Genomic DNA, 25891 nt, shown 5'->3' on the forward strand with positions numbered 1-25891 from the left:
AAAACCGTGTTTGATTATCGCGATTTTAATAACTCACTGAATCCTGTCGGCCAGTCTGACACAGGCGCGCAGCATGCAATATTTTTTTAAATTACTATTCGAGAAGGAATGGCGGAAGGCAGTGACCGTGCTCAGGAGGTTTTTCAGCTTTTTAAGAGGACCAAATCTGAGGTGTGGTCATATTTTGGGTTTTACAAAAGTCCTGAGGGAAACTTGATCGAGGATGGTCACCTTGTCTGCCGAACAAAAAGTCACTGCAATAGAAACACTTCAAATCTGCCGAGTCGTCTTGTGTGATCATCACCCGAACGCAAGGCAAGTTAACTTTGACCTTAATACCAAAACTACGTCTGGTAAACAATTGGGCATGAAATGTTGTTTTGAGTTGAAACATTTTATTTCACTCACTTGAAATAGACGTGAAGCTTCCGCGAAGAAAAGTTCGTAGCAAGTGGATTTGAGCTAAAGACGAACAACTTCAAACAAGACTATTATTAAGAGTGATATTTTAAGGGATAGTAAAGTATAGATACATCACGTATTAAACCGATTTTATTTTTACCACATAATTACGGGGATATATTGAATTGATAATGAGATTAGCTAATGTTTTAAATCTTACCTATTTATGAATTCATTTTGTAAAACAAGATATATCACACCAATATTATCAAACTCTGTAAACAATAAATCAACTCTGATTTCATTTTTGCAATACAATCGAAAACCGGAGACGCAGGACGGCAAGTTGTATTTGAATGAAACAAGAGCGCGCGTCCGTTGTTATATGGATGTGCGCTGTGTAATAATGTGTTGCTATTGACGACGGGCATTATAAAGAAGCAAATGCCATAGAATAGAATCTTGCTTAAAAAAACTGCATAGAGAGGCGTGTTTTATTTGTTGTTTGTTGATTTTCAATTATAAAACTTGTTGAAATGTTTTCAGTGTGAGCATCAGTTCTTTTTGAGCACTTTCATAAATTTTTAACAAAACCGTGATAATATTGATAATCACGATTATTTTGGACACTATAATCGTGATATGAAATTTTCATACCGTCCCATCCCTAAAAGTTTTGCTTCGCTGCACTGCCACGCACTGCTGCTGTTGTGTAGAAAATAGATACTGAGATCAAAAACAGATGAGATGGAGTCCTGGGAATACCAGCACTCGTAAAACAGCTTGCACAAGGACAAGTAAAACATGTATAAATTGCTCTGAGGCATTATCTGGCTGAGATTGCAATATTTCAGAAGGGATTTGAGCTGGAACAGCAGAGGTTAGCTTCTGAGGAAAGAAATATAAACACAATGGAATGTTCTTCTTCAGTTAGGTACAATAAGCTACGATAAATTTGACAAATAAGACAAAAATAGTTTTGTTTTTTTACCCCTACTTTCTCTTTGCTTTCTCTCTGTCTCCTTGTCTACCCAACATCCTCCTCAACAGAGAATGCTCACATTGAGGAAGTAGACTATATGAGCCCCCATCGAGTGCTACCCGAGACAGGGCAGAGCAAAGAGGGTCTGGGCTTCACACTCTCTCACCACAGTCTGGAGTTCAGTCTGGCCATAAGAGAAACCCTTCAGTGATTATTCTTCATGCCAAAAGTAATGGTCTGGCCAATCAGTCACAAATTAAATGTTGCTCACTTGTAGAAACTTATGAGAAACTCTTGTAGAGCTTATCCATACTATCATCTAGTCTTCCATCTGCCCAGCTCATCAGCTCTCTCTTTCACAGACTGAATTCTCATCAAAGTCTCTACTGCTTTTCAAGAGGTTTTATAGGTCTTAGGGAATCATTGTCCAAAGGTAATTTTCCTTTCAAAACTAAAAATAAACCCAGCAAACCGCTGACACTGAAGATTTGAGGTTTTACTTTTAAAACCTTAGTCATTACAAAACCGAAGAGCAGACTGAATCTTAATCACATGAAAAAGTGGATTAAGAGTAGGACAAACACCTGAAATCCTCTGAAAAATGAAAAATTACGAAAAGAAAAAAATGAAAACAAAGATAAGCAGAAAAGCTTACTTTAAGCGTGTATAGAGGTAATAGCCATAGTTGCCTTGTTGTTGTACTGAAACTCAAAAAGTGTTTAGGGTTTGTGAACCACCCACTAAAAGAGCAAGAATCAGATCTATCATAGTCAAACTACCACAACAAACACACCATCATTTCTTCTTTCTGCTGTTCCTATCTTCAAAGCAGTGCACCCCCGCCCGTTCTCCATTACTTAAACACTCCATCTATTATCCCCGAACACACTCACACACTAAAACATCACCCTCTGCTTACCCCCTGCAATTTCAGAGGTCCCACAGCAAGGATTGTTTTCAGGGCCACCCACATCACCTCATCTCATATATCTATCTTCACACCTGGGCCAGGTGAGCACATCCAAAGCAACCAAATCCTCTGGATGAAGAAGAATATGGCAGAAGATTGTTCAAAACAACTCTTTTGGAAATAATAAAATATATATTAATGTCTAGACAAGTAACTCCTGATCACACACAAAACACACATCATCCGATATCAGCTTTACTCACTGCAACAGATGTCCTAAAATAGTTTAATCCAAATGAATGCAGGATTGAGTTACTAAAGTACACAAAGCAGAAATCCTGCACATAACCCAGGCTTCTCTTCAGCTGTTTCCTTTAGCAGTTCAGATGTGAAATGCTGTCTATCTTGGACAGTGTTCAGTGGAATTAATGTGTGTCTAAATTTGAAAACAAACTGTCTAGAGGCCAGAATATGACCTGCTACAAAACACATCCTTGTAAAGTGCCCAGTCTAAGTAAAACCAGAGCCTCACACAATTTCCTTTCAGCCTGAAGAGAAAAGCAGCTCTATCAGGTCATAGCATGGGCCATTTGAGAGCCATTTGTAACTTGTCAGAGGCCTGAATGTCGAAACACCGGAGCTAGTCTGCTAATCTAGAGTAAATATACTAGGTGTTCAGTGGACATGGCAATGAATGAATGATGAAAAAATGACTCACAAGTCACTATAGTGAACAACTGCTACAAACCATGGAGACCGTTTGTGAAGTAGAAAACAATTCATACATTAAACACCATTAAAAGTGTTAAAAGGGGATTATAAGTGAACAGAATTAAAATAGTTACAAAAGTGATGAAATATGAGGAAGAGGATGAAACTGTGAAAGTGAATTAATGGGGTGAACAAAGAAGAGGAGAAGAGAGAGAAGTAGGTTCTTCATCAGCTGAGGCAGTGGAAGAAGTCTTTAGATGCATCTGAAACAGTTCAGAGCTTAGATGCATCTGTAAAGATGAAGAAACGGGGATGGGAAATGAATGGAAGGGGCAAGTGGAAGGAGTTCAAAGGGAAAGAAGGCATGTAGATAAAGTAAAGGTGAGCGGGATGGACTTTTCAAAGATGACTCTACCTTGCTCTTCCTGATGATGGTAATGGGACTCCATGTCTGCTTGCTGCTGATGCTCTGCTGGAGAGCCATTCACAGAGGAAGAAACCTCATCCTCTTGCCTCTCCTCCTTTCCCCCCCTTCTCTCCTCCTCTGTTTTTTGCCCTTCTCGTTCGGTGGTAGGTGTGTCCTTAGTGTGCATATGTCCATTTGTGTTTGGCACATCTGGGGCCATATCAAGGACTTGAGCGCATGCTGACTGGACTCTATTTTCAGAATAGTTGGTCACTATGGCCTCCTGCTCACTCACAGTATTGGCCTTGGTCTCCACTTCCTCTACCCCTTGCTCTTTAACATTGGTTTGTTTCTTCTCAACCTCATCTGTTCCTACAGAGAAGCTGCCCTCCTCCTGAACTCGAACGTCTGAGTCAGACTTGGGCGTGGTATCTACCAGACCTGTTTGAGCAGTCTCAACTTCCTCTGCCTTACAAACTGCTTCTAATTCATTCTCCGTCTTGCTTTCCAACACTCTAAAGCTTTTCTTTTCTACTGTTTTTGCCTCCTTACAAGGCGAATTTCCCACTACATCTCTTTCTGCATGTTCTTCCTTTGTCTGTGGTTCCACCTCTGTCTCGTTTCTGTCCTCAGAGGATTCTGTCCTCACCTGACCTTGTGAAATGAGCGTAACCGGATCCTCCCCTGGCGCTGTGGTGACAGAGTCCAAGGCTACCTGGTCGCTTTGCAGAGCAGCCGAAATAAGCCCACCTTCTTTCTCTGCGCTGGGACTATAATCACCATCAGATACATTCTTGTCATGACTACTGTTACTTAATGCGTTATGGTCCTCTTTTACGGCAATAAGATCATGCACTTTCTCAGGTGGTGTATGAATGTGTGTGTGTATCTGACATGGGCTGTGAGTTTGCTCAGTCTGATTCTGTAAAGACGCACTGATATCTTGAGGCTCGGAGATCGACTCTCCACTGTCACAACTGCCTTCCAGGCCACAATCACCTTTCATCTGTTCAGATTTATATCTGACCTTTGCTTCTGCAGTAGGATCAGACACAAAGAGTTCAATATTGTCCAGAGAAACTTGTTCTGAGTTTTTACTCTCTAAATTACCAAATAACATTTCATTCTCTGGCTGTGATGTACTAGTTACTTCACTGTGTGGTTGCACCATGTCGACTGTTTTGCTGTTTGGTTGTGATATTCTTAGAGGCATTTTGTCTAGATGTGATGTGTTGAGTGGTTTGCTGTCTGGTGGAGATTTGCTAGCTAGTTCACATTCTAGTTGTGATGTGTCAAATCGTTGGTCATCTGGTTGTGATGTGCTAACTAGCTTGCTGTCTAGTTGAAATATGCTTACTGGTTTTAGGTCTGGTTGTAATGTCTTGACTGGCTCATTGACTATTAGTGACATGCTGACTGGTTTGCAGTCTGGTTGTGATGTGCTGGCTAAATTACTGTCTAGCTGACAAATGCTTACTGGTTCAACTTCTGATTGTGATGTCTTGACTGGGTCATTGTCTAGCTGTGACATGCTGCTGTCTGGCTGTGATATGCATAGTGGTTTAAGGTCTGGTTGAGATATGCTTACTGGTTCAATGTTTGGTTGTGATGTCTTGATTGACTCACTGACTAGTTGTGATGTGCTGTCAGGTTGTGATGTCTTGATTGGCTCACTGACTAGTTGTGATGTGCTGTCAGGTTGTGATGTCTTGATTGGCTCACTGACTAGTTGTGATGTGCTGTCAGGTTGTGATGTCTTGATTGGCTCACTGACTAGTTGTGATGTGCTGTCTAGTTTGCTGTCAGGTTGTGATGTGCTGATGACACTGTTGTCTAGTGATCTGACGACTGGTTTACTGTCTGTTTGTGTTGACATATCAGATGGCGCAGTATCATAATCGGACATCTCTATCTCAGACTCATGCTCAGACACACGGTCAAAGGAGGTTGTACCTGCAGCAGATGTGGGCTTAGACACGTCCACCTGCTGGAGCGGACGCTCTGCCTCTGCAAGAGCAGTGGGGGTTAAGATCACAGATTGGTAGGCATCACTCAGGTTTTCCTCAATCAGCATGGCACACACCATGCTCTGTGAGCATGCACCATTCTTCAAAAGACCTTCCTCTGGTTTGGCTTTAGGCTGAGTAGAACCAGCAGTCTGTGGTTTATGTAGATTTCTGTAGTTCATACTAATGGCTTGAGTGAGAGAGCCCTTCTGTGGGGAAAAGCGTGGTAAGGTGATATCGGCTAGCTCCACATACTCCCCTTCTGAATCCTCTGCTGTGCTGCTAGAGCTCCGCCCACTGCTATCTTTATTGATCTCACTGAGAGCAGGGAGGAGCTTAACCCCCTTGCTCTGACAGTCCATCTCCCCTGATTGGTCTGTGGAAGTGTCAATAAAAATCCTACATTGTATGTCCTCAGGGTTGTCTTTTTGATCAACGTCAGAGTCCCTCCCCTCTGTGTCTGGAACTTCCTTCGCCATTCCTCTACTTCCGCCTTGTTCTGTAACTTGGGAAGGCCTGCTGATAAACTCTGGGTGAACAATATCCTCCCACGGTACCCTAAAAATGTCATTATCTGCTGATAAAAGACAGTGTTCCAGGGCGGCTCTTCTGACTACACTCCTCTCCCGGTTGATGGACTCCAGCCAGTCCATGGTGATTAGAGAGGTGTATGCTAGCTCCGGTATGGTAAGCTCCTCCACATGCTGCCCACTAACTGCCAGACACTTCACTGTGATGCGCGGGGGACTTCTGGGTGTTGGCGTCACCTGCAAGTAGAAGTCGCTGGGCCGTAACACACGCCAATCCAAAGAGGAGAGCTGGATTATGACCTTCTCATGAACACACAGTGGCCAGCCTTCATGACGAAAAAGGTAACCACAGTATGGAAACTGTAGAGAGAGGAGAGAGGGAACAATCAGTCAGGCAATCAATCAATGTTAATTGAACTGTTGTCAGTTACATGGAAAGACTCGAAGGACACATTTTAGTTTTCTTAGAGAGAAATGCATTCCAAATTTTCATATACTGCAATAAAAATCTAACACACCAGCAAGCTAGAGGCAGGATTCTGTCAATAGTTCAGTCAGCTAAATTATTATTTTTGCCATGTGTAATTTTTAGGACTTTAAATCATAAAAAAAGAAAGACAAAGTGGCATTTTCCTCCATTCTACTGTAAGTGCACAAAGTAACCGGTTTGTCTTCCATTTTTCCTCAAGACAATAATAAAATTAATATAGTCTCAGAACATCAATCTTTGTCAATGGCTTGCTCATTGGGGATTTTATGGGAAAACATGCATTGCAAAAAATAAAATTCATGCAATACATTTTATGAACTAATGATAAACTAATACAATTAAAGCTTCATAAAAAAACATGTCAACAATCTGCCACTTTCATGTTTTTAAAATGTCGTTTAATTAACACAACAGTAAATACAGGGCTCCAGATATTTTGCGACCAAAATTTGAGAGTGTGCAACTGAATTTTACATCCAGTCGCACATGTGCGACCAGTAAATTTTCCACACGTTAAATGCATGGTTAAGCGTGGAAAGGGCACGTTGAATGAATCCGGAATGAGTGAGTGTGAAAAGAATAGCGCATGTAAACGTCTGTGGGAAGGAGACGGAGAAAAATATCACAACCTGCTATGTGCGTCTGAGCAATGAGCGATCTATCGGCTCGTTACTGAGCCGCCAATGCAAACAAAATGAAAGTGGAATGAAAATACGCTACGATTCGGCGCATCGAATTCGAGTTCTGTTATAAACCATAGAAATCAGATCAAACAGCGCTGATGTGGAAACCAGGAGAAAAACTTATAGAAGGCTTTTCAGGGCACAAATCAACAACATTTAGGCTAATGTAGTAACTTAACTCTAACCTTAAATATGATAATGTGACAGAAATAGTCAAACGCTTACAAGTAGCCTACTACACATCTTTTTCCAGCACTTACTATAATATCATATATAAATGTTTTATTTTTTGTGATGACCAACACATTTGTTCATCCTTCAAAGATCGTCCAAAAACGAAAAATTTTAACATGTTGGAAAACTGTTATTTAAACAAATTTGAGTCTGGAGCCCTGTGAACTTAAAACAGCATATCATAATATCTGTATGTTAAGTCTATTTATTGTTAAATAAACTGTAATAGTATTACAGTTATTTATGGGGAAATTTGAATAATTGCATTGCAAGCTGATTTAAGGTGTGCCCCTAAATTTTCTGCTTGCGCTACTAAAATTTTCAGTCAGGGGCAACAGCGCTCCTAGTAAAAAAAAGTTAGTCTGGATCCCTGGAATAATACTGCAGCGAGCAGAACGAGACCAAGTGACGTGAGAGTGGCGCAACGCCGGTGGCGTGAGTGGTAATCTAAATCGCCCAACTAGCGGATGACCAGATGGCAGCGCGTTGTGAGAGATGCGAGACCGGTGCGTCTCACGCCGCTCTCACGTCACCCAGCCTCGTCCTGCTCGCCACAAATACAGACAGAGATTATGAGAGATTCTTTCTTGTCGAATCCGGATGCTTCTAGATGATTCACTAAGACAATTTGGACAATAAGCCCCTTTATTGTAATTCAATTTTAGAGAGAAGAGTCTCTCTGTACCCTGCAGTCTCTCTGTACCCTGTTTCATTCATTTGAATTTAAAAAGGAAGTGTACAGTGACACTAAAGAGGGAGAAAATAGCCTTGGAGTCCCGAAACAACTCCACGGTTCAGTGTTTCTTCCTATATGCTTTGACAGTCATGTCACAGACTGCAATACTGACTGGCTCTGTGTAACTTGATGCAAACGTGCTTTTGGATATACTAGTGATGAAATGAATATTCTGCTCAAGTTTACTACGGTCTGCTGAAAATGACCCGCTTCCTTTGAAAGGAAGAGCAGGAGGGAGGAAGGAGGGTTAAATGTCCTTGCACCGAGGGTAGGGGTGGAGGGGTGAAAGGGCTTTTTATTCACAGACCTCTCAGTTTAAGCTTCTGTTTCCCATTATTATATTCTCATTCACCTTCAAGGTACAGCCCCCACCTACACGGAGAAATAGACAGACCTGGAGATACTCCACTGACCCCAGGTGCAGCAAGCAGTCGCTGTTCCCACAGGGTTCAAAAATGCACATATTGACAAACACGCACACACAAACTACAAAAAAAACTTCAAGATACTAATAGCTTGTTTCCACAGAGCGGTAAGATACAGTACAGTAAGCAATTGTTTCTGTTTCCACTGTCAAAAATTGTGAATAGTACCAAAATGCTGAATCGTACCACTTTTTCGGTACCCTTCCGTTGAGGTACATAGCACAGTGGTACAGTACCTAAAGGGTGGAGCTAGACTCACTGCAGAATGTTGATTGGTTGACAGAGAATTGTCACTTGCGCATGCTTGCCATTTTGAATATCTTTTGTGTTGATTACTTTCTTAATTTTAAGCGGTTCATGTTAATGTTTAAGCTTATTAAATTATTCATATTTTGGAATGCTTGGGTAGGATAACATAACATTAGATCAGCCTTCTGTCTGTGCCGTCTTGACTTGCTCTCTTTCAACACTTACGCTTTAATTCTCGTGCAATGACTCGTTCACTAAATTGAACATCGAATCAGTGTTCCTACTCTCACCGATGGCCCGACATGCTGAATCAGGCAAACTGCCACCTATGTGATCCTGAAGAGAGCTAATGTGTGGAATAGGGCTGGGTAATAAATATCGATTTCTCGATATTAATCGATTCTCATTTTTACAAACCGATATCGATTCTTAAATCTCAAGAATCGATTAGTCATCCCGTTTCATTTGAATGAATGAGCAAGGCTCGAAATTGCGACCATTTTGGTCGCATATGCTCCTGAATTTTAACCTGTGCGACCTAAAAATATATTTGGGAGCATTAGTGCGAGTGCAAATAATGGTTGTGGTGCGACCTGTTTTCATCTCTCTACAAAAAGATCGCAAATTACTGTGTACCTTATGTGCGCTGATACGCGGTGGCCGGACCATCATTTTATAATAACCAATCAAACTTCATCCTTACGTTCTTAACTTTAAAGCAGATTTTAGATTGGTTAATATCAGCTGTCAATCACTCCCTTTCGCGGCGCTCCGTTGTCACGTGTGCCAATATCATTGCGGTCATAGCAGATAGATCCGCGAGAACACCGCAGTTAAAGTGTCGTCAGCTCTGTACATCTCTTTCATTATCGATGGAGACAGACACCGACCTGTCTGTCAAAGAGTGTGTGATCGTGTATGTCTATGTCCGCGTCCTGCTTGATGGACAAGCCCACGAACATCCTCGTCGGACACGTTGAGGTGGAACATGCCAATGCTGATAGTGAGGATGTTTTTCGTTTTTATTTATATCGTTTTATTAATACATAGCTTATTTAGTATTATATAGCAATATATGAGTAATATCATAATAAATACTTTGCTTGTTTCATTAACGGATGAATCAGCGTTTTTTTAACAAATCTCTTGAATGAATGATTCAATAACAAATACATTTAAGTCACTTGTCGCCACCTAGTGGAGTAACAATGTGATCGATACAATTGTTATTTGAAGCTCCATGTTACTTTCAAAAGGTGCTCGTCTCTATTTTGATCCCTTCTGTAGACGTCAGTGTTTATATCCAAACCATAATCTTTAATTCTAGTTCCGATTCAAGTTCTTCTGTGATAAGAATATTTGTAACACAGAAATAACAATACTGCGTAATTGAATATACTCTCTGGGTCAGCAGGAGCACCATAATTTTCCGCTGTGATTTATAATAGACATGTTTAATAGACAAAAAGTTGTCATTTAGGAATGAAAATCAGACATTAGATCTTAGATCTTCATTAGTGTAAAGTCCCAGTGATTGTTGGTGTTGATTGGTGTTGTTTTTAAATAAAAGAAATTTGTTTATATATAATTTGTAGTTGTGGTGATCTTTAATTTTTGGTGGGTGCTCCTTAATTTTTGCTGGTGCTCCTAACTTTTTGAAGTTGGTAGCACCAGTGCTACCAAGTAAAAAAAGTTAATTTCGAGCCCTGATGAGAGATTGTATCGCGGCTGCGCGCATCCAACAAATCGCAATAATCTTTGTCCTTTGTTACTATTGATATGAAACAAAGTCTCAATTCTCAAATTACGTCCATTTTCTTTAGAAATTCAAAAACATAAATAGCGTTTTGCCGTTGTGGCGTGAGATCGCTCTGGCGCAGCTCCAGAGAAGCAGCAGCGCTGATCTCTCTTCCGGCTTAATAATACCAGTCACAGCGCCAAATGAACATGAATGAGCATCTGAAAGTGTGTTAAAAGATAATGATAAAAAAAAAATTAAGATAAAAAATAGAACTTATCTAGATCCCTATCATGTCACATTGATTCGCTCAATCTGCGTTTCAACCGTGGAAAGACGTCAGTTAAACAGCTTGTAATCAATGTCATGTATCATATCATATTTACCTCAGAAAACCCACATAAACTCGTTAGTCCACACTCGTTAGTGTTCTTCAATATTTATGCATATTTGAATAAATATGGCAAGTTTTTATGACGGCCACCATTTAAATGTTTATATTTCATATAATCTTCTTATTATAAAAATAAATAAAAGTGTAATTTAAGTGTTTGTATAGCTACATAACAGTTAATTATTAGCTTCATATTAGGCTAATGAAGCCTAGTAGGCTACAACTAGACTATATATATATATAGACCATAGTTTACAGCATTTAAGAGATTTGATTCCCTTGAGAAAAATTGCCATTTATTGTAACTGATATCCAAAATAATCTATATTGAATCGAATCGAATCATAATCGAAATCGAATCGAATTGCAAGCTTGTGAATCGAAATCGAATCGAATTGTGAAATTTGTCTCAATACCCAGCCCTAGTGTGGAACACTGCACGCTCGCCGACAACCAGGCATCGCGTGTCCCAGCCCATAGTTTATATCCAACTGAGCACATTCCCTAGCTAGCAGTTGCATATTTAAAGCTAGTAATGTGAGAATGCCAATTAATATGTTCATGCAGCTGAGAAGAACTTACAAAAAAACAGAAACGCATTTGATATCATTTAAAAATTAAAACTTTAAACTATCGGCTATTAAATCAGTTATTGGCAGGTAACTTACTAATCAATATTGCAAAAAAAAAAAACATTATCTGTCAATCTCTACATTTTATTAGTTTAAATTTAGGGTTTTCACTAGATTAGATCAGGGATAGGCAACTTCTTGGAGGGTCACTGTCAAGGAGAGTTTAGCTTCAATCCTGATAAAACACACCAGCCTGAAACTTTCTATTAATCCTGAAGACCTTGATCAGAGTGATAATGTGAGTTTTATCAGAGTTAGAGCTAATGAATGAATGAATGAATAAAAGGGAACTTCCAAGACTCACGCATGCATCTTGTTGAATGCTCTGAAGGATGTGTTTAGCCGGCACCAGGAAGTCAATGATGTAGCGCAGCCCGTCCCCACGGTATGTTGTCTCGACCACGTCCAACACCTGGCATAGTACGGTGGCCGCAGTGGCTTCAAATGGAGGGTAGAGAGCAGAGAGCGTGCTCTGGATACAGCTGTCCAGAGATTCAGAGTCCTGCAGAGAGACACACAAACAAACGCTCAGAGGAAGCACTAAAAACATTCTTTATATTTTAACAAGCCTATCTCAACAGTATGACCTAAATACTATTACATTTTTTGTTATTAATACAAACGATCCTAGATGACCTCAATTGTGCTTCAGAACATCTTGATGGCATGAAACACAATATGCTGCCCATCAAACAGCAAAATGGTATTAAATCCTACACAGACACATTGATTGACACACTCTTAGGAATGAATCACCCAAGCCTGGTGTAGTCTGTCAACATACAGACCCAGCTTTCTTTCTGCAGCGTCCACACGTGTTCTGAAAGCAGCTGATCACAATCCCTAGTGGTCTCCATCAAGAGCCTTTCACTCGAGAAGTTCAGAGAAGAACAGCAGCCGACAGTGAAACCTGACTCTTACAGCCAGTGAAGGGAGAGACTAAAATGCTGCTAAAAATATCAGTCGCTCCAGCCACACTTTAGGAAAAAGGCCACTAGTCTAACTTTACTGTCTATTTGCTCTTCATACACATTATCTCTTCCTCTGCCATTCACACAATTGAGGTTGAGCTTGGGTGATTAATGCATTGATTAATCATGCAAAGAAATGGTGAAAATGTTTGTAGAGTCTATCCATCTTGTTCACTGCATGTCACATCACGTCTGCAACAGAAACGTGCACCACTAACTTTCTTGAAAAAATGAAGCGGGCTCAACGTAATCAGTGTTGAAGAATTTCTTTGTAAATAAAGATTACGTTCACTGCAAATATAGTAGTTTACCATCAACCAACAATCATGTCAGTGCTCGCTGGGCTAACATGCAGGTAAGTTCCCCTGAAATCTTAGTGTGACCAGTGTGCATTCCTAGTACATTTGTCTTGTTTACAGTCATCAAGTCTCTTATAAAAGACACTACACACTAAGAATATAATATTTTTTCTTGTAACTTTCACCATGTGGCCCTTTCTCAGCTTTCCCTTTTTCTCTCTTTTTCTCAATAAAACATATGAGCTGCTGAGTCCATGAATATTAATCACGTTATCAGCATTCAATCAAACTGATTTGCTGAAATCAAAACAGGGACGGAAATAGATGAATGCCAGGCAATGAGATTGCTGTTTGCGCATTAGTTCCTACCTACTACTGGAAAAGACGGCATATCTCAAGCTTGTCCTTAAAAGCTGAAAAATTCCATAGTAACTTTTCAAAAAAAAAAAAATTGACAGGAAAATACAACAAAGAATATATGTAACATGTAGTGCGTCGATTCTGCATGTAATGTAAGACTCTCTCAGCAAAGCAACAGTGAGTTTATGGTACGTAAATACAGGTACCCTGCACATCCATTGAGCTGCATTGAAATAGTAAGAATCTACAGAATGCATGACGGAGAGCGAAACTCTCAAGGACTAAGTCAGTGTTCAGCGCATTAAATATATCTATGCTAATCTCATTCTTAGCCTTTAACACGCAGACTGGCGAGTAAAATCTAAGAATTTAATAGCCAGTGGCTAATGATAGACACGATTTAGTCACCCAGAGTGAAGATTTAGTCCCATATGCGAGTGATTTATTCACATTGTAGAGGGTTGTTATGAGAGAAAGAAAGATAAAGAACATGGGAACGAACAAACTGGAAAAACAACTTGGCACAGCTGCAAGCAAAGCAGACGCACAGGTGCACTGTGGGTTCAGCATTGAAGAAAATATGAGAGATTAAAGATGTCATGTAGGAGGACTGAGAAAGACCTTCTTGCACCTAAAACACTAATAGTTACAAGAAAACAAAGTACCAGAGGGTTTCCAAAAGGGGGATGTGGACCGAGCAACAATATTGAAGAGATGATTGGGACACACACAATGAAAGGCATCAAGGTAACAATAACTCTTTGATTTTTACATTTTAAATTGAGAAATTACATTTTAATGAACAAAAATGATTGACAGAAAAAGCGGCTACACTTTATTTTGAAAGTCAAAGGTCAGGCTATCGGTAAACTAACAGTACAAACACAGTGTGATAAATACATAGAGACAATAATGTGATGCTTTTTAATGTTAAATCCATCAATCTGGTGCACTTTGAGAGTTCAAAATTAAGAGTATTACTCCAACCCATACTCAATGTGCAAATTGAACAAAGAAAACCTCAAAACTGTAGTGTCTGTCTACACTACTACATAATAATAGTTATAATATTAATCCCATGGCAGTAATAGCCATATGTTGTAAAACAAATGCACTAAAAAATACATAAGCAACTTTCATAATTAGTTTCGTCTTAATTTCTATACTTGAAAGAGATAAGTACATGATCTTTTATTTTGACGGAAACGGCATCAAGCTTTTATTTTGGCGAAAAACATGGTTTACAAACTCGTCTCATTACAATGCGTAATCGCAACTACAGTAGGTAGTGTGTTCCTACATAGACTAAGTGTTCTGAAAGTAGCCTAGTTCTGCTTACCACAGTTCACTCACTTATTTCTCTCTTTATCCTCCTCACTATCCTCATCAGCCACTTGAAGGGCTATTTCTCTGCACATCCCTTGCGTTTCTTCACTATCGATCTGACTACTATCATGTGCCGGTCTGTGAAAAATAAACTACGCTGACTTTTTTGTCCAATGCATTACACCAGCTCAAATATCTCAACACCGCCAATTAAGCAAACTAAACGCCGCCAATGTACGAGTTTTATGGGCCGTTCAAAAAAACAAAACAAAAAAAACATAAACATATTTTTTTAAAGTATAAAAAAAGTTTTTTTTAAAAGTAAAAATGCCCGGTATGCCCGATGCCCAGTCCAGCAGTCTCTCTCCAGGTTTCTCCTCCACTGAAAATGGGGTAATGATGCGTCTTTAGATTCAGCAAATAAAAGAGAGAAGTGTCCAGCCTCAAGAACCGAGGAGTTCTCAACCAATTATTTCCATAAATTTTTTTTGATGATTGATGGCCATTTTTTAATCTGCAAGACGGCTTTTAAAAAGCTGGAGAAAGAGTGGTTTTCCTCTCAAACAGTTCCGACCGAGGTGCCAAGAAGGCATCAATCAAATAGCAGGCTCTGAAGTTTGGGGAAAAGCTCTCTTGAGACCCACAAAAATCCTGCTGACTCTCTCCACTGAATAATGCATTACATAATTAGGACTCCCATTTAAACCTGCGCAGTAACACACACCACCCTTCACCATATACAAAAGCAATATAATTTTCCCAAGAGCCATCACTCCAGCTAAACCAAGTCAAACCGAGTCAAAGAGCGAAAATCTAGCGAAAAGTCATGCGAAAAAGATGTTGATTAGAGCAGGCAGTGGTTTCATCTACTTATCGTGACTAATGCTCAGTCATGAGTCTGACCGCTTATAGTGTGTTGACTCAGGAAGGAAGAGGAATCAATGCAGACTTCCTTTCTCAAATAGTGTAAAAGCAAACATTTCCCAGAGAAAGTTAAATATTCCACATTCCTTCTCCATTTTTACCTTTTAAAGGTAAGAAACCACAGCTTAAGCTTTTCCTGTCAGTGAGCTGAATGGGAGACCCTAGAAGGGCTCATTTTGAGAGAGGAGAGGGATTTACTGTTAGTCTACAGCAGACGGTTTAATTTCCTCCAGATCTAAATGGCCACACAAGCTGCTCATCCCTCTCCCTCTTTTTATCACTCATCTTGGTCTTTTCTCTGAGGCATTAGTGAGACAAGTTGGAGAGATTTGGGGCTACAATGGAATCATTATGCAAAGCTCTATAGTCATGACTACAGGATAAACACTGTGCCTCATGAATTTGTGTGAGTGCACTGTCCCACACTTTTTCAGAGGAACAGTCTATGGTTTTCTGAGTGTTTGTGGTTGGACTATTTCTTCATTATACTGGGTCCTCATAGTCAGACCCGAGCAGAATTTGAAGGAAAGTTATTTAGCATCTTCTGCAAGTGTTTTTGGAACAGAATTGGCTGAATTTAGTGGAATAGGTTTCAAAATACTCTGCCACTCAAAAGTTTTGGGGTCAGTAAGATAAAAAAAAAAAATCCAGCAAGGATGCATTAAATTTATGTTACTATTTCAATGCTTTTATTTTGAGCTTTCTATTTAAAAAAGCATCTTGAAAAAATGTGTCATGGTTTCCTCAAAAATATTATACAGCTCAGTGTTTTCAATATTGATTACAAAAAGAAATGTTTCTTGAACACCATATGAGCATAGATTGATTTCTGAAGGATCAAGTGACACTAAAGACTGGAGTAATGAAGCTGAAAATTCAGCTTTGCATGACAGGAATAAATGCATACAAAAGCAAAAACTATTCCGATGACTTGATTGTGGTTGATTGTGTCGCTGTCGCCCAATTTTTACTTGGTGCACGAATGAATTCCTTGTACTTTGAATTGTTACATCATGCCTGGTTAAGACTCTATTACTGAAAGCTAAAACTATTGTTTGCAAAAATATTTAATAGGCAAGTGAACATTAACATTAATGAACATTTTGAAAATGAATAGGCAAGTGATCAATGCAATTGTAGCTCGGCTTCATCTAGCATGCCAACATGTTAATCAGACTACATCTTGTCTTGGCATCGTGCGCTTGCTCCAAAAGCCACGGGATGTGCATTTAATCCTTCAGATATTAAATTATACATTGTTGTTGTCATTTGCAATTGCACAGAAAGATGAAGACTTTGCTTGATTGCACACACACACACAAAAAGAAAGAAATTCCTTTATGTTTTGTTTTTGTTTTTTGAAAACAATATCAAATCTTGGCATACATGTTGAATTTAACCATATCCCAGATTGTGACAACCCATCTAATGGCGGTAGACTGTGTCTAGAGATGTCGTTAGGAGGAGTGTTATTTACAGCATGGGCTCTTTTCACTAATGATAATCATGACGTGAGAGTGAATGGCATCCGGCATTGTTAAATCAAGCCTGTCCCCTTTTAAGATGGCAGCTTGGCCTTTGGCTGGACAATATTAGATTACTTAAATAAAGCATCTCTATGGGTCACACTCTTACTGGTGTATAATCAAATCAATTGCATCTGTCTCCAGGGAACAACGAATCCATCTGTTGACTGTTTAACCCTTACAGGACATCATTTTAAGGAAAAAACAGAACAAATATACTTGAAAAGCAGTTTATTGGAACATAAACTATCATGTTTACATATGCTTTATACTTTTTGCATATTATTTTTGTGTAGTTAAGTTACAATCTACATCTGTATGTCCAAGTACAGATGATGCAGTGTTAACTAATTGAAGAATTAAATACACGCCACACGTTATTCTATGTCACAACACCTAGGACAACATTATATATATATATATATGTGTGTGTTTGGCCAACTTCGGAAAATTTGACTGGCAAGATTCAAGTCAGAACATAAAACATTTTTAAAAGATTAATTATTCCTTAAGTCTGACTGCAATCAAACTTTAAAGCCAATTTAAACATACATACTGCGCTTATGTACACTAAGAATATACTGCATAGGTTTGTGGTTGGATAGATGATAGGAATGTGAGATGTTCAGACTTGTTCTTAAAAACTTCCATCTGACAAAGAACACTAGAAGCCCAAAATGGAACAACATAACTAGAGAGATGATACAATCTATTAAAAAGTTGGGTCAATTCAAATAAGAGAGACCTTGTTCTTTGAAGTGTGGTTACATAAAACTGCAGCTGAGCTCGATCAGATGTGTAAGCTAATAAGACATGCATCAAATATGTGCACATGCACACAGAGACTCAAAAACAGTGTATGGCAGGGCAGAGCACTGGGGGGCTGACCTTTCACCCCAGCACAAATGACAGAATGAACCAGCTGTCCATTAGAGTGACACAGTGAAAGAGAAAAGAGTGACGGAGAAAGAGAGAGGCGTAAGCTACACAAAAGAGTGGACAAATAATTCCATTTCCAGTGTTTGTCCTGTCCCAGCTGATCAGGTGACCAGGCAATTGTGCAAAAGGGTGGCACAGAGGTTTAGAGGGCGGAAACTCCGGTAGGGCACAATGTGATGGCGGTATATCAACGGAGAATTGTGAACACAAAAGAGGCATATAAACCTATCTATCTTTCTCTTTCCCAAACCACTATATTTATATTTCCCTGCTTAAGAATAAGGTTCTTGACATGTGAGCATGTAGCATCTATCAACTTCCTGAAGAGGTGAAGCAGGTGTTGCACCATGACTCCTCCCAATTATCACATCAAACAACTGTCCAATGCTGCTGATCTCACTCACAGATCACTGATGGGGTCACATCAACCTGAAACACCTTCCAATGGTCAAAAATAGCTCACTAGAAGAAAAACACATTCAGGAAATATTTATCCACTAGCTCACTACACAAATGGTACCTGGATAGACATTTTTCCACCAAAATGGATCCCCAGAGAAACAATTTTGCTTAAGAGAACAGGAAAGCACTGAAATTAGTAGAGCCTAAATATGGAACTATGTTCAACTGTGGCTGTCAGCAACATTTCATTTATAGAATAACTGTTGACAGGGTTGATATGTCGGCAGGAATCATAATCACTTATTTTAACATGTGCATTAAAAAGAAATTAAAATGTGGTCATCATTTACATTTTGTTCCAAACCTGTATGATTTGCTGTCTTCAGTGGAACACAAAAGTTTATGGTCCAAACAACTGTGTTTTTTTTTTTGTGTGTTCCAGAGAAGAAAATGTCATAGAGGTTTGGAGCGGCAAATTATGAAAAAAGTGTAATTTTTGAGTGAATTATTACTAAGATTGAGTTACAAAAGCCAGGAGTTACGGAAAATCAGAAAAAATATTATAAGCACTAAAACATCACATTCATTACAGTTCATTACATTCCTGGAGTGTGAGCAAGGCAAAAAATTAGAGCTGTCTGACATTCCACAGGGAAACAGACTGATGCTCACACAAGTCATAACAGCCCTCAAAGACATCAACAAACCCTCCCCTCATGTGCATTTCTTAAAATGATTTGCATAGTGTCCTAACCAGACACGATGCTGTAAGTTTCTATCAGAATACATCTGAGGTTTATTATATACGGTTATAAAGACATAGGACCAATGATATTTTATTGTGGGTGGAGCTACTCAACAACAAAATGCTGAAGAAATAGAAACCAAATGATTGACAAAATGTTAAAGGATTAGTTCACTTTTGAAAAAACTTTTGCTGATAATTTACTCACCCCCATGTCATCCGAGATGTCCATGTCTTTCTTTCCTCAGTCGAAAAGAAATTAAGGTTTTTGATGAAAACATTCCAGGATTTTTCTCCATATAATGGACTTACATGGGAACCAGACGGTTCAAGTTCCAAAAGACGGTTAATAACAGTTTCAGATGCAGCTTCAAATGTCTTTAAACGACACCAGACGATGAATAAGGGTCTTATCATGCGAAATGATCGGTTATTTCAAAACTTATTCCAAAAATGTAACTTTTCTAAGGACAAATGCTAGCCTTTCTATATTCTGCGTTTGTAACGTCACGTAATACGTAATTACGTTCAAAAGGTCACGGGCGACGTCTGGTTCCCATGTAAGTCCATTATATGGAGAAAAATCCTGGAATGTTTTCATCAAAAACCTTAATTTCTTTTCGACTGAGGAAAGAAAGACATGGACATCTTGGATGACATGGGGGTGAGTAAATTATCAGCAAAAGTTTTTTCAAAAGTGAACTAATCCTTTAAATCTGGTTAGGACATGGTTAATTCAGAACTATAAACACTGTGCGTTCTGAACAAATTCAAATGAATTATCTTCAATTCTGAATCCCTGTTTTATTTTACGTAAAACAGTGTGTTGTGCTGATGTACAGATATAGGAGTATTGAAAAACAACCCTCAGATGGTGACCGCAATATAGAGTATCCCATCCGAGTTCTCTGAATGCTTGAAGAGTGTCAGTCTTTCAGATGGGCCACATGCTGACCCAGAGGCGTCAGCCTAGAGCTCTGATTCATATTGCCACTGGGCTGGCGTCAAGCTGTAAACAGTGTGCTTGGAGAAGCCAAGACTCATAAGAGGCTCTGTCCAACTACAGCTGTCTACTCAAAACAATCAAATGTCCATCATTAACACTACTTGGGCCCTACAGTCATTCTTGAAGGCTTCTTTAGGGTGTGACCAATGGATCACCTTGAAATGAAAACAGAGATCTGATCATCTGAAAATCTTGCCCGACTTACACAGAACATCCACCAGCAGTTTAGGACAGATGGTATTCTATATTCTACTTGATAAAATCGTTGCATGAACAATACTATGTTTTATGGACATTTAGCATGGTGGTAAAACTAGAGTGTTCTTTGAAGTACCTTGGTATATCAAATTAATTTCACGGTACAGGGGCCATTGCAAATCCAATGAGTAGGAAATACTCAAGAGTTCCTCAGTGGGTCTCTCCTGTCACATGGCCCAGGCTATAGTATGAGATCATAGCAATCATTTAAGTTGCAATGAAACACAAGTGCAGTGGATATTTTCTTCCGTATTATGACACATCAGAGTGAAACAGATAACTAAAGAAAACGGAGGGAGGGGACTTATTTCTCTGCACCGGTTGCTGATTGGATTTTGAGATGTGGCGTTTAACTTAAAAATGTAAGCGAGCCTGAAGTCGATTGTGCAGGGGCGGGTTTAAGTGAACCAAATGACTGGAGAAACCTTTTGTTTTCACAGAAAGAATGTTATGATTCGTTGTGATATTTGGATAAAGTATTACAAGGTCAAATAAAACAAAAAAAGAAACATACATGGATGAATTGTTCACAACAAGATCTGCAACATGCATTTACAAAATACTCACAGGGTGAATTTTAATTTCATGCCACTTTAAGTAACAAATATTTCTTATGACGAGACGCAAAATGAATATTTCATCTTAAAGTCATTTCTAACACATCTATTCCAGCTTCACAGAATTTCTATCATAGTTCATCTCTATAAGTCTCTACTACTATGTCAACTCTATCTACTTCAATGAATCCTGAATGAATGTGGATTAAGACGATTGAGTGCCAGTAGCTATTGATACACATTCATTAAGGAGCCGGCAGCTTTTAGCTTCAAGTGTCTCTTCAAAATAAATCCCAACTAATTTTAATCAGTCTTTCCCTGAAATTCAAACCTGCAGATGGGACTCCAGCTAATACCACTGGCACATAATCAGTGAAATATACAACTAAAAATCTTGAGTCCTTGGGCCTTTGGGGTTAATCTCCAGAACGGTGTACAACTTCAGAGCGGCTACATTGAGATCAAAGCCTATTCATGAGCCAAACACACAAAAAAAACGTTGACTTTTGGCCCTCTGCCACTGATGGATTGAGTCCTCGTCTCTTCTATTGTGAAGCGAGACTCCATTGGCTGAGAGCTGGATTGTGTGGAGACACTGTCTGGGGCTGAACTCAGCAGGATGTGACAGAGTAAGGTCATGTGGAAGGGGTTACATAAATTTGCGGGGGGGTCCCTATGTTTTCCTTTGGCACAAGCAATGGGCACCAACTGTGAAGATAAACAATTCAGAAGATCACTTGATGACAAAGTATAGCCATTCTAGGACAGTTACCCTTTAAATGTAATCCAACTGAACCTGGATTTGTGCTTCTGAGGGCAATTGTGTTTAACAACATCCTGAGTAAGCTACCAGGTCAGTGTGGATAACATGAGCAATTTTCTGTCTAATGGTGACTTTCCCAACTTAATGCCTGACATAGTCTTTCAGAAGTAGCCTTTGTTATCACAGCGAATTTGGCATTCTTTTGGCATCTGCTAAAATATGTCACGGGACGTAAAAAGGCCAGTGAGAATTCCCCTAAATATGAGTGTTTACATCTCACAAAAATGTGTGCACATTTATTTATCCTATTCATCTTTTCCTCTGGACCATTCATTGCTCTACACAGAATGGTTTTCTTTCCTGCCTAGTGCGTTGGGATTACCACGTTGAAGGAAAGACACCCAAAGGGTGTGACAGCATTCTTGAAGCAACAACAGCCACCAAAACAAGTTTCATAGCAATACACTGATTCATAATGCAGTTCTATTCATGTTATTTAGAATATAATCTTTCAGTATAACTCCGTACACCCAAAAGTGGCTTTCAACTCTTTTGAAATCCTGATTTATACATTAAGATAATGTAATTTTTCAAGCGAGATTTCACCTAAAAATGAAAACCCAAAAAAGTTTTAATGTTTCAGCTGTTTTTACCCAAACAATGAAAATCGGGGCTCAATGCAACATGCCCCCATTGATTTTCACTGTATGGAGAGAGTGAGAAATGCTTATAGGTATGGAACAACATCCATAGAAAGAAAATGCATGTGAATCAGTATATTGGATCAAGGCATTCGGTCTTAAAGCATCCATCATTAATGTTAATAAAAAAAGACCATCTCTCATTGCCCTTGACTGAATCACTTTTGAAACTTTAATCAAAATAAATGCTAATTTAATTTTGCACAGTGAAGACTATGCAGTGTTTTTATACATTTGATTATTTTACACAATTTAATTAGGGCCAGAGCACCGATGTTGTGAGGACCCTATTGGAATTTCTCTGTTTATTTATGTAGTATTTCTTATTTCTGGTGCTAGAAGTTTTCAGGTAGGTCCATTTCATGTGTGTCTTTGTTCTATTGTAGTTTGTTTTCCTATATGCTTGTAAAAAACTTGTCTTCAGTCTGCTTCAGTCAGAGTTTTTTTTTTTTTTTTTACTTAGGCTGGTATTACTTTTTGTGATATTGAAATTGGTGACAAGAATTATGAAATTTCAAATGAAAACTAATTTTGATATCATAAAAACCTTATTTAAAGCAAAAATAACTATATAGTAATATATATATATATAGATCGTTATTGTGAAATAAAATTACTCGTATCATGATTTTGATCTTCTGGCCCACCCCTATTACTTGAGCAGAAAATCAGCCTATTAGAATGACTTCTGAAGGATCATGTGACATAAATAAGTCACATTTTAAAATATAATAAAGTAGAAAACAGCTAACTAATAAACAGCTAATAACTCATACTGACTCAGTATATATATATATATATATATATATATATATATATGTATATTAACTGTATATATACACATATATATATATATCTATATATATATATATATATATATATATAACCTGAAAGGGCCACATTGGCATATTTATCTTTGTTCTTGGGACTTCCTTAAAGTTAAGTAAACCCTTAAGACACACACACACACACACACAAACACACACACATCAGACACATGCCTATACATTAAATACTGTAGACAAGATGTTTGTTATTACTGTTGAGACCCCCTATTTATCAAAAATCCTGCAGCTGCCTTACTCACGAAGCCCCTGAGGAACGTAAGAGCGAAATTCTTCAGTCAAGAGACATGAAATCTTATAAGCATGCAGCTTTTCTCTGAAGAGTTAAAGTTTAACACATCAGGGCAGGCTCAGGAAAAGCCCTTTACCTGAACACAAACCTCAGACCTCTCTAAAGCATCTGAGTAAACCTGCTATTCAAACACAGTAACTAGATAACCCAGTGACCCTTGGACAAATGTCTCTACAGTGAGGTGGGCTGAATTAAAGATCGCCTCGCTGCTAAATTGCCCAGGGACACACACAAAAAAAAAAAGCAATGAAAGACAATAAATGGGCCTAATTTAAGGCTCTGGCATCTAGACAAGCAGAGGTGGACTTGAATGAATGAGCGGGAGGCTATTTAGCTTTTAAACGCATTTGTTTCCAGTTACCTCTACAGCTTTTGTGAGCTACAGATCACTGAGCCAGAGCTGCAGTGTTTCCTGAAAAACTGAACCATATGCAGTTTGGGGGATTGTATGTTTAGATTGACTTTGTAAATTGTACCCGGCTCACTCAATTACAAGGACAGAGCGATTGTTCAGGACAAGCCCAGCCGTGCACTTAGAGAAGATACACTTCAGGTCAGAGGAAGTGCCTCATAAAGAGTTAGAACTATGAATGTTTGTGGTTCAATGAGCAGATGTAGCACAGCGCAACCTGCTCGGAGCGTAATTGTGGTTTGGACTGATGAATGAGCATATGAGTGTACTAATAGCAACATACTTCTACTCTAAACACTTCATTTTGCCCCTCTTTCCATCTTACATTCTTTCCATCTGGGCCCATTTTCAATATCAACCCCAAACACAGAAGACAGGGCTAAATTGAATCCACACATGTCAGTGTTTTCAAACACGATGGAGAAAAATATGGTTTCAGATAAATCATATTACCTTCATTCCTCACCTTCAGGGCAGCAGTCACCTTTAAGAGAGCGAAAGGCCAAGAGTGTTGCACACACATACACACTTCCCTTCCTCTCTGCATGGCTGACCTCTTTATAGGCTCGCTGAGATGTAAAGAAGACGAGTGTAATGCAGAGAACAGCTGGCGTGACAGGACTAAGCACACACACACACATAGACTGCACCCCGATAGTCATGAAGATATGTCACACACAGACACATTCAAGCCAGCTCTATGAAACCTACAGAAAAACAGCAGAATGCAGTGAGCACTTAGTGAAGCGCTGAATCCACAGTTTCGCTCCCCTCGGCTGCTTTACCTGTGTCAAGGACAGTAGGAGACCACCAACACACACTTTGACCACTTATTCATTAAAAACACACAACGACTAGACGTTCTGTTCAAATAAACCTTGAATAACCAGCAAACTACACCACTATAAATATGTTCCTGCTTAGCTACACCCTTGTCTTCGAGTATACTTAATCTTACACTGTTACATGCAATCAGCAGCAGTACAGTAAAACTCAGTAAAAACAGTAACAGTACCCCCCTCTCTCCCACCCCTCCCCCGTCTCAACCCCCGTAAGGTAAAGCCATTAGCACCTCTAAACTCCACCGCTGTCTGTACTCACCATGCTGCTGGCGGATTGTCCTTCCCTTCATTAGATTCATTTTCCAGTGAGGCCGGCAGAGTCCTGTGTTGCGTGTGGGTGTGCGTGCATGTGTGCTGAGTGGGCAAGTTTGTGTGTGTTGCTCACTAACCCTTCCAAACTGCAGGTCTCCGACACACTGACACACTCCCCACACACTGCAGCAGCTCATGAGGTAGAGACCGCCCTCACACACTCTGCCCCTCCCCTCTCACAATGCCTGGCTGCCTGTCACTCAGAAAGTTATGGACACACCCACAGCTCAAATGTCCCACCCCTTCACACTCTACACAAGCTGCTGGAGCAAAACATGCACAAGGGGAAAAAAGTGTAAACACAAACTACATATTAAATATGCAGTGTCTTACAATTTAAAAAAAGTATTAAAGGGATAAGTTTACCCAAATAATGATTTCTATCATCACCAACTCAAAATATCTACTTTTGTGTTCCACATAAGACAGAAATTTATGAGGGTGAGAAAATTAGATTTTTTAGGTAAACTATCCTCTCTGTACTCTATTATCTATTTTTACACATCATACATAAAAATAAAAATAAATCAGCTCAAATCATTATAAAATACAATATATAATGGGTCAGTGACGTTTTAGAATTTCAAAACAGTAAAAAAATAAAAATGAAAGGACAAATTAAATATAGCATTTTTTTTTAGCATTTCAGCTCGTTATCAGCTGTCAATCAAAGTTAACCGCCCTTATTTGTCATACGTTTTAGATTACAATAAAAGTCCATGGGACCAAACTGTAAACATATGAATTTAAGCTGTGAAAACGGACATTATAACATGACATCTATGGATATTTGCTCCCTTTTGGGACCAGCCTCTAGCGGATTTGAGATGTATTGCAGTTTATCGCACTTCCGGGTAGGCTTCATCTTTCAGATTAAAATGTT

General features: G+C 39.1%; 1 protein-coding gene across 3 annotated transcripts in view; it reads right to left on the reverse strand.

The window, feature by feature from the left end:
* Positions 1–25111, reverse strand: part of plekhg4 (pleckstrin homology and RhoGEF domain containing G4) — a 68269-nt gene extending 43158 nt beyond the window's left edge. For 2 of the 3 annotated variants that reach the window (XM_039688587.2, XM_039688586.2), the window contains exons 1-3: positions 24956–25111; positions 11833–12030; positions 3421–6307 (exon numbers count right to left, since the gene is read on the reverse strand). In XM_039688587.2, coding sequence (XP_039544521.2) covers positions 3421–6307; positions 11833–12030; positions 24956–24958 — 3088 coding nt within the window. In that variant the 5' untranslated portion in view covers positions 24959–25111. The remainder of the gene's footprint in view (positions 1–3420; positions 6308–11832; positions 12031–24955) is intronic. The other variant, XM_089129498.1, reaches the window with a different exon arrangement.
* Positions 25112–25891: the final 780 nt, after the last annotated feature.

Source organism: Pimephales promelas, chromosome 1 (assembly GCF_988280905.1).
Source record: "Pimephales promelas chromosome 1, fPimPro1.hap1.1, whole genome shotgun sequence".
Taxonomy (NCBI): domain Eukaryota; kingdom Metazoa; phylum Chordata; class Actinopteri; order Cypriniformes; family Leuciscidae; genus Pimephales; species Pimephales promelas.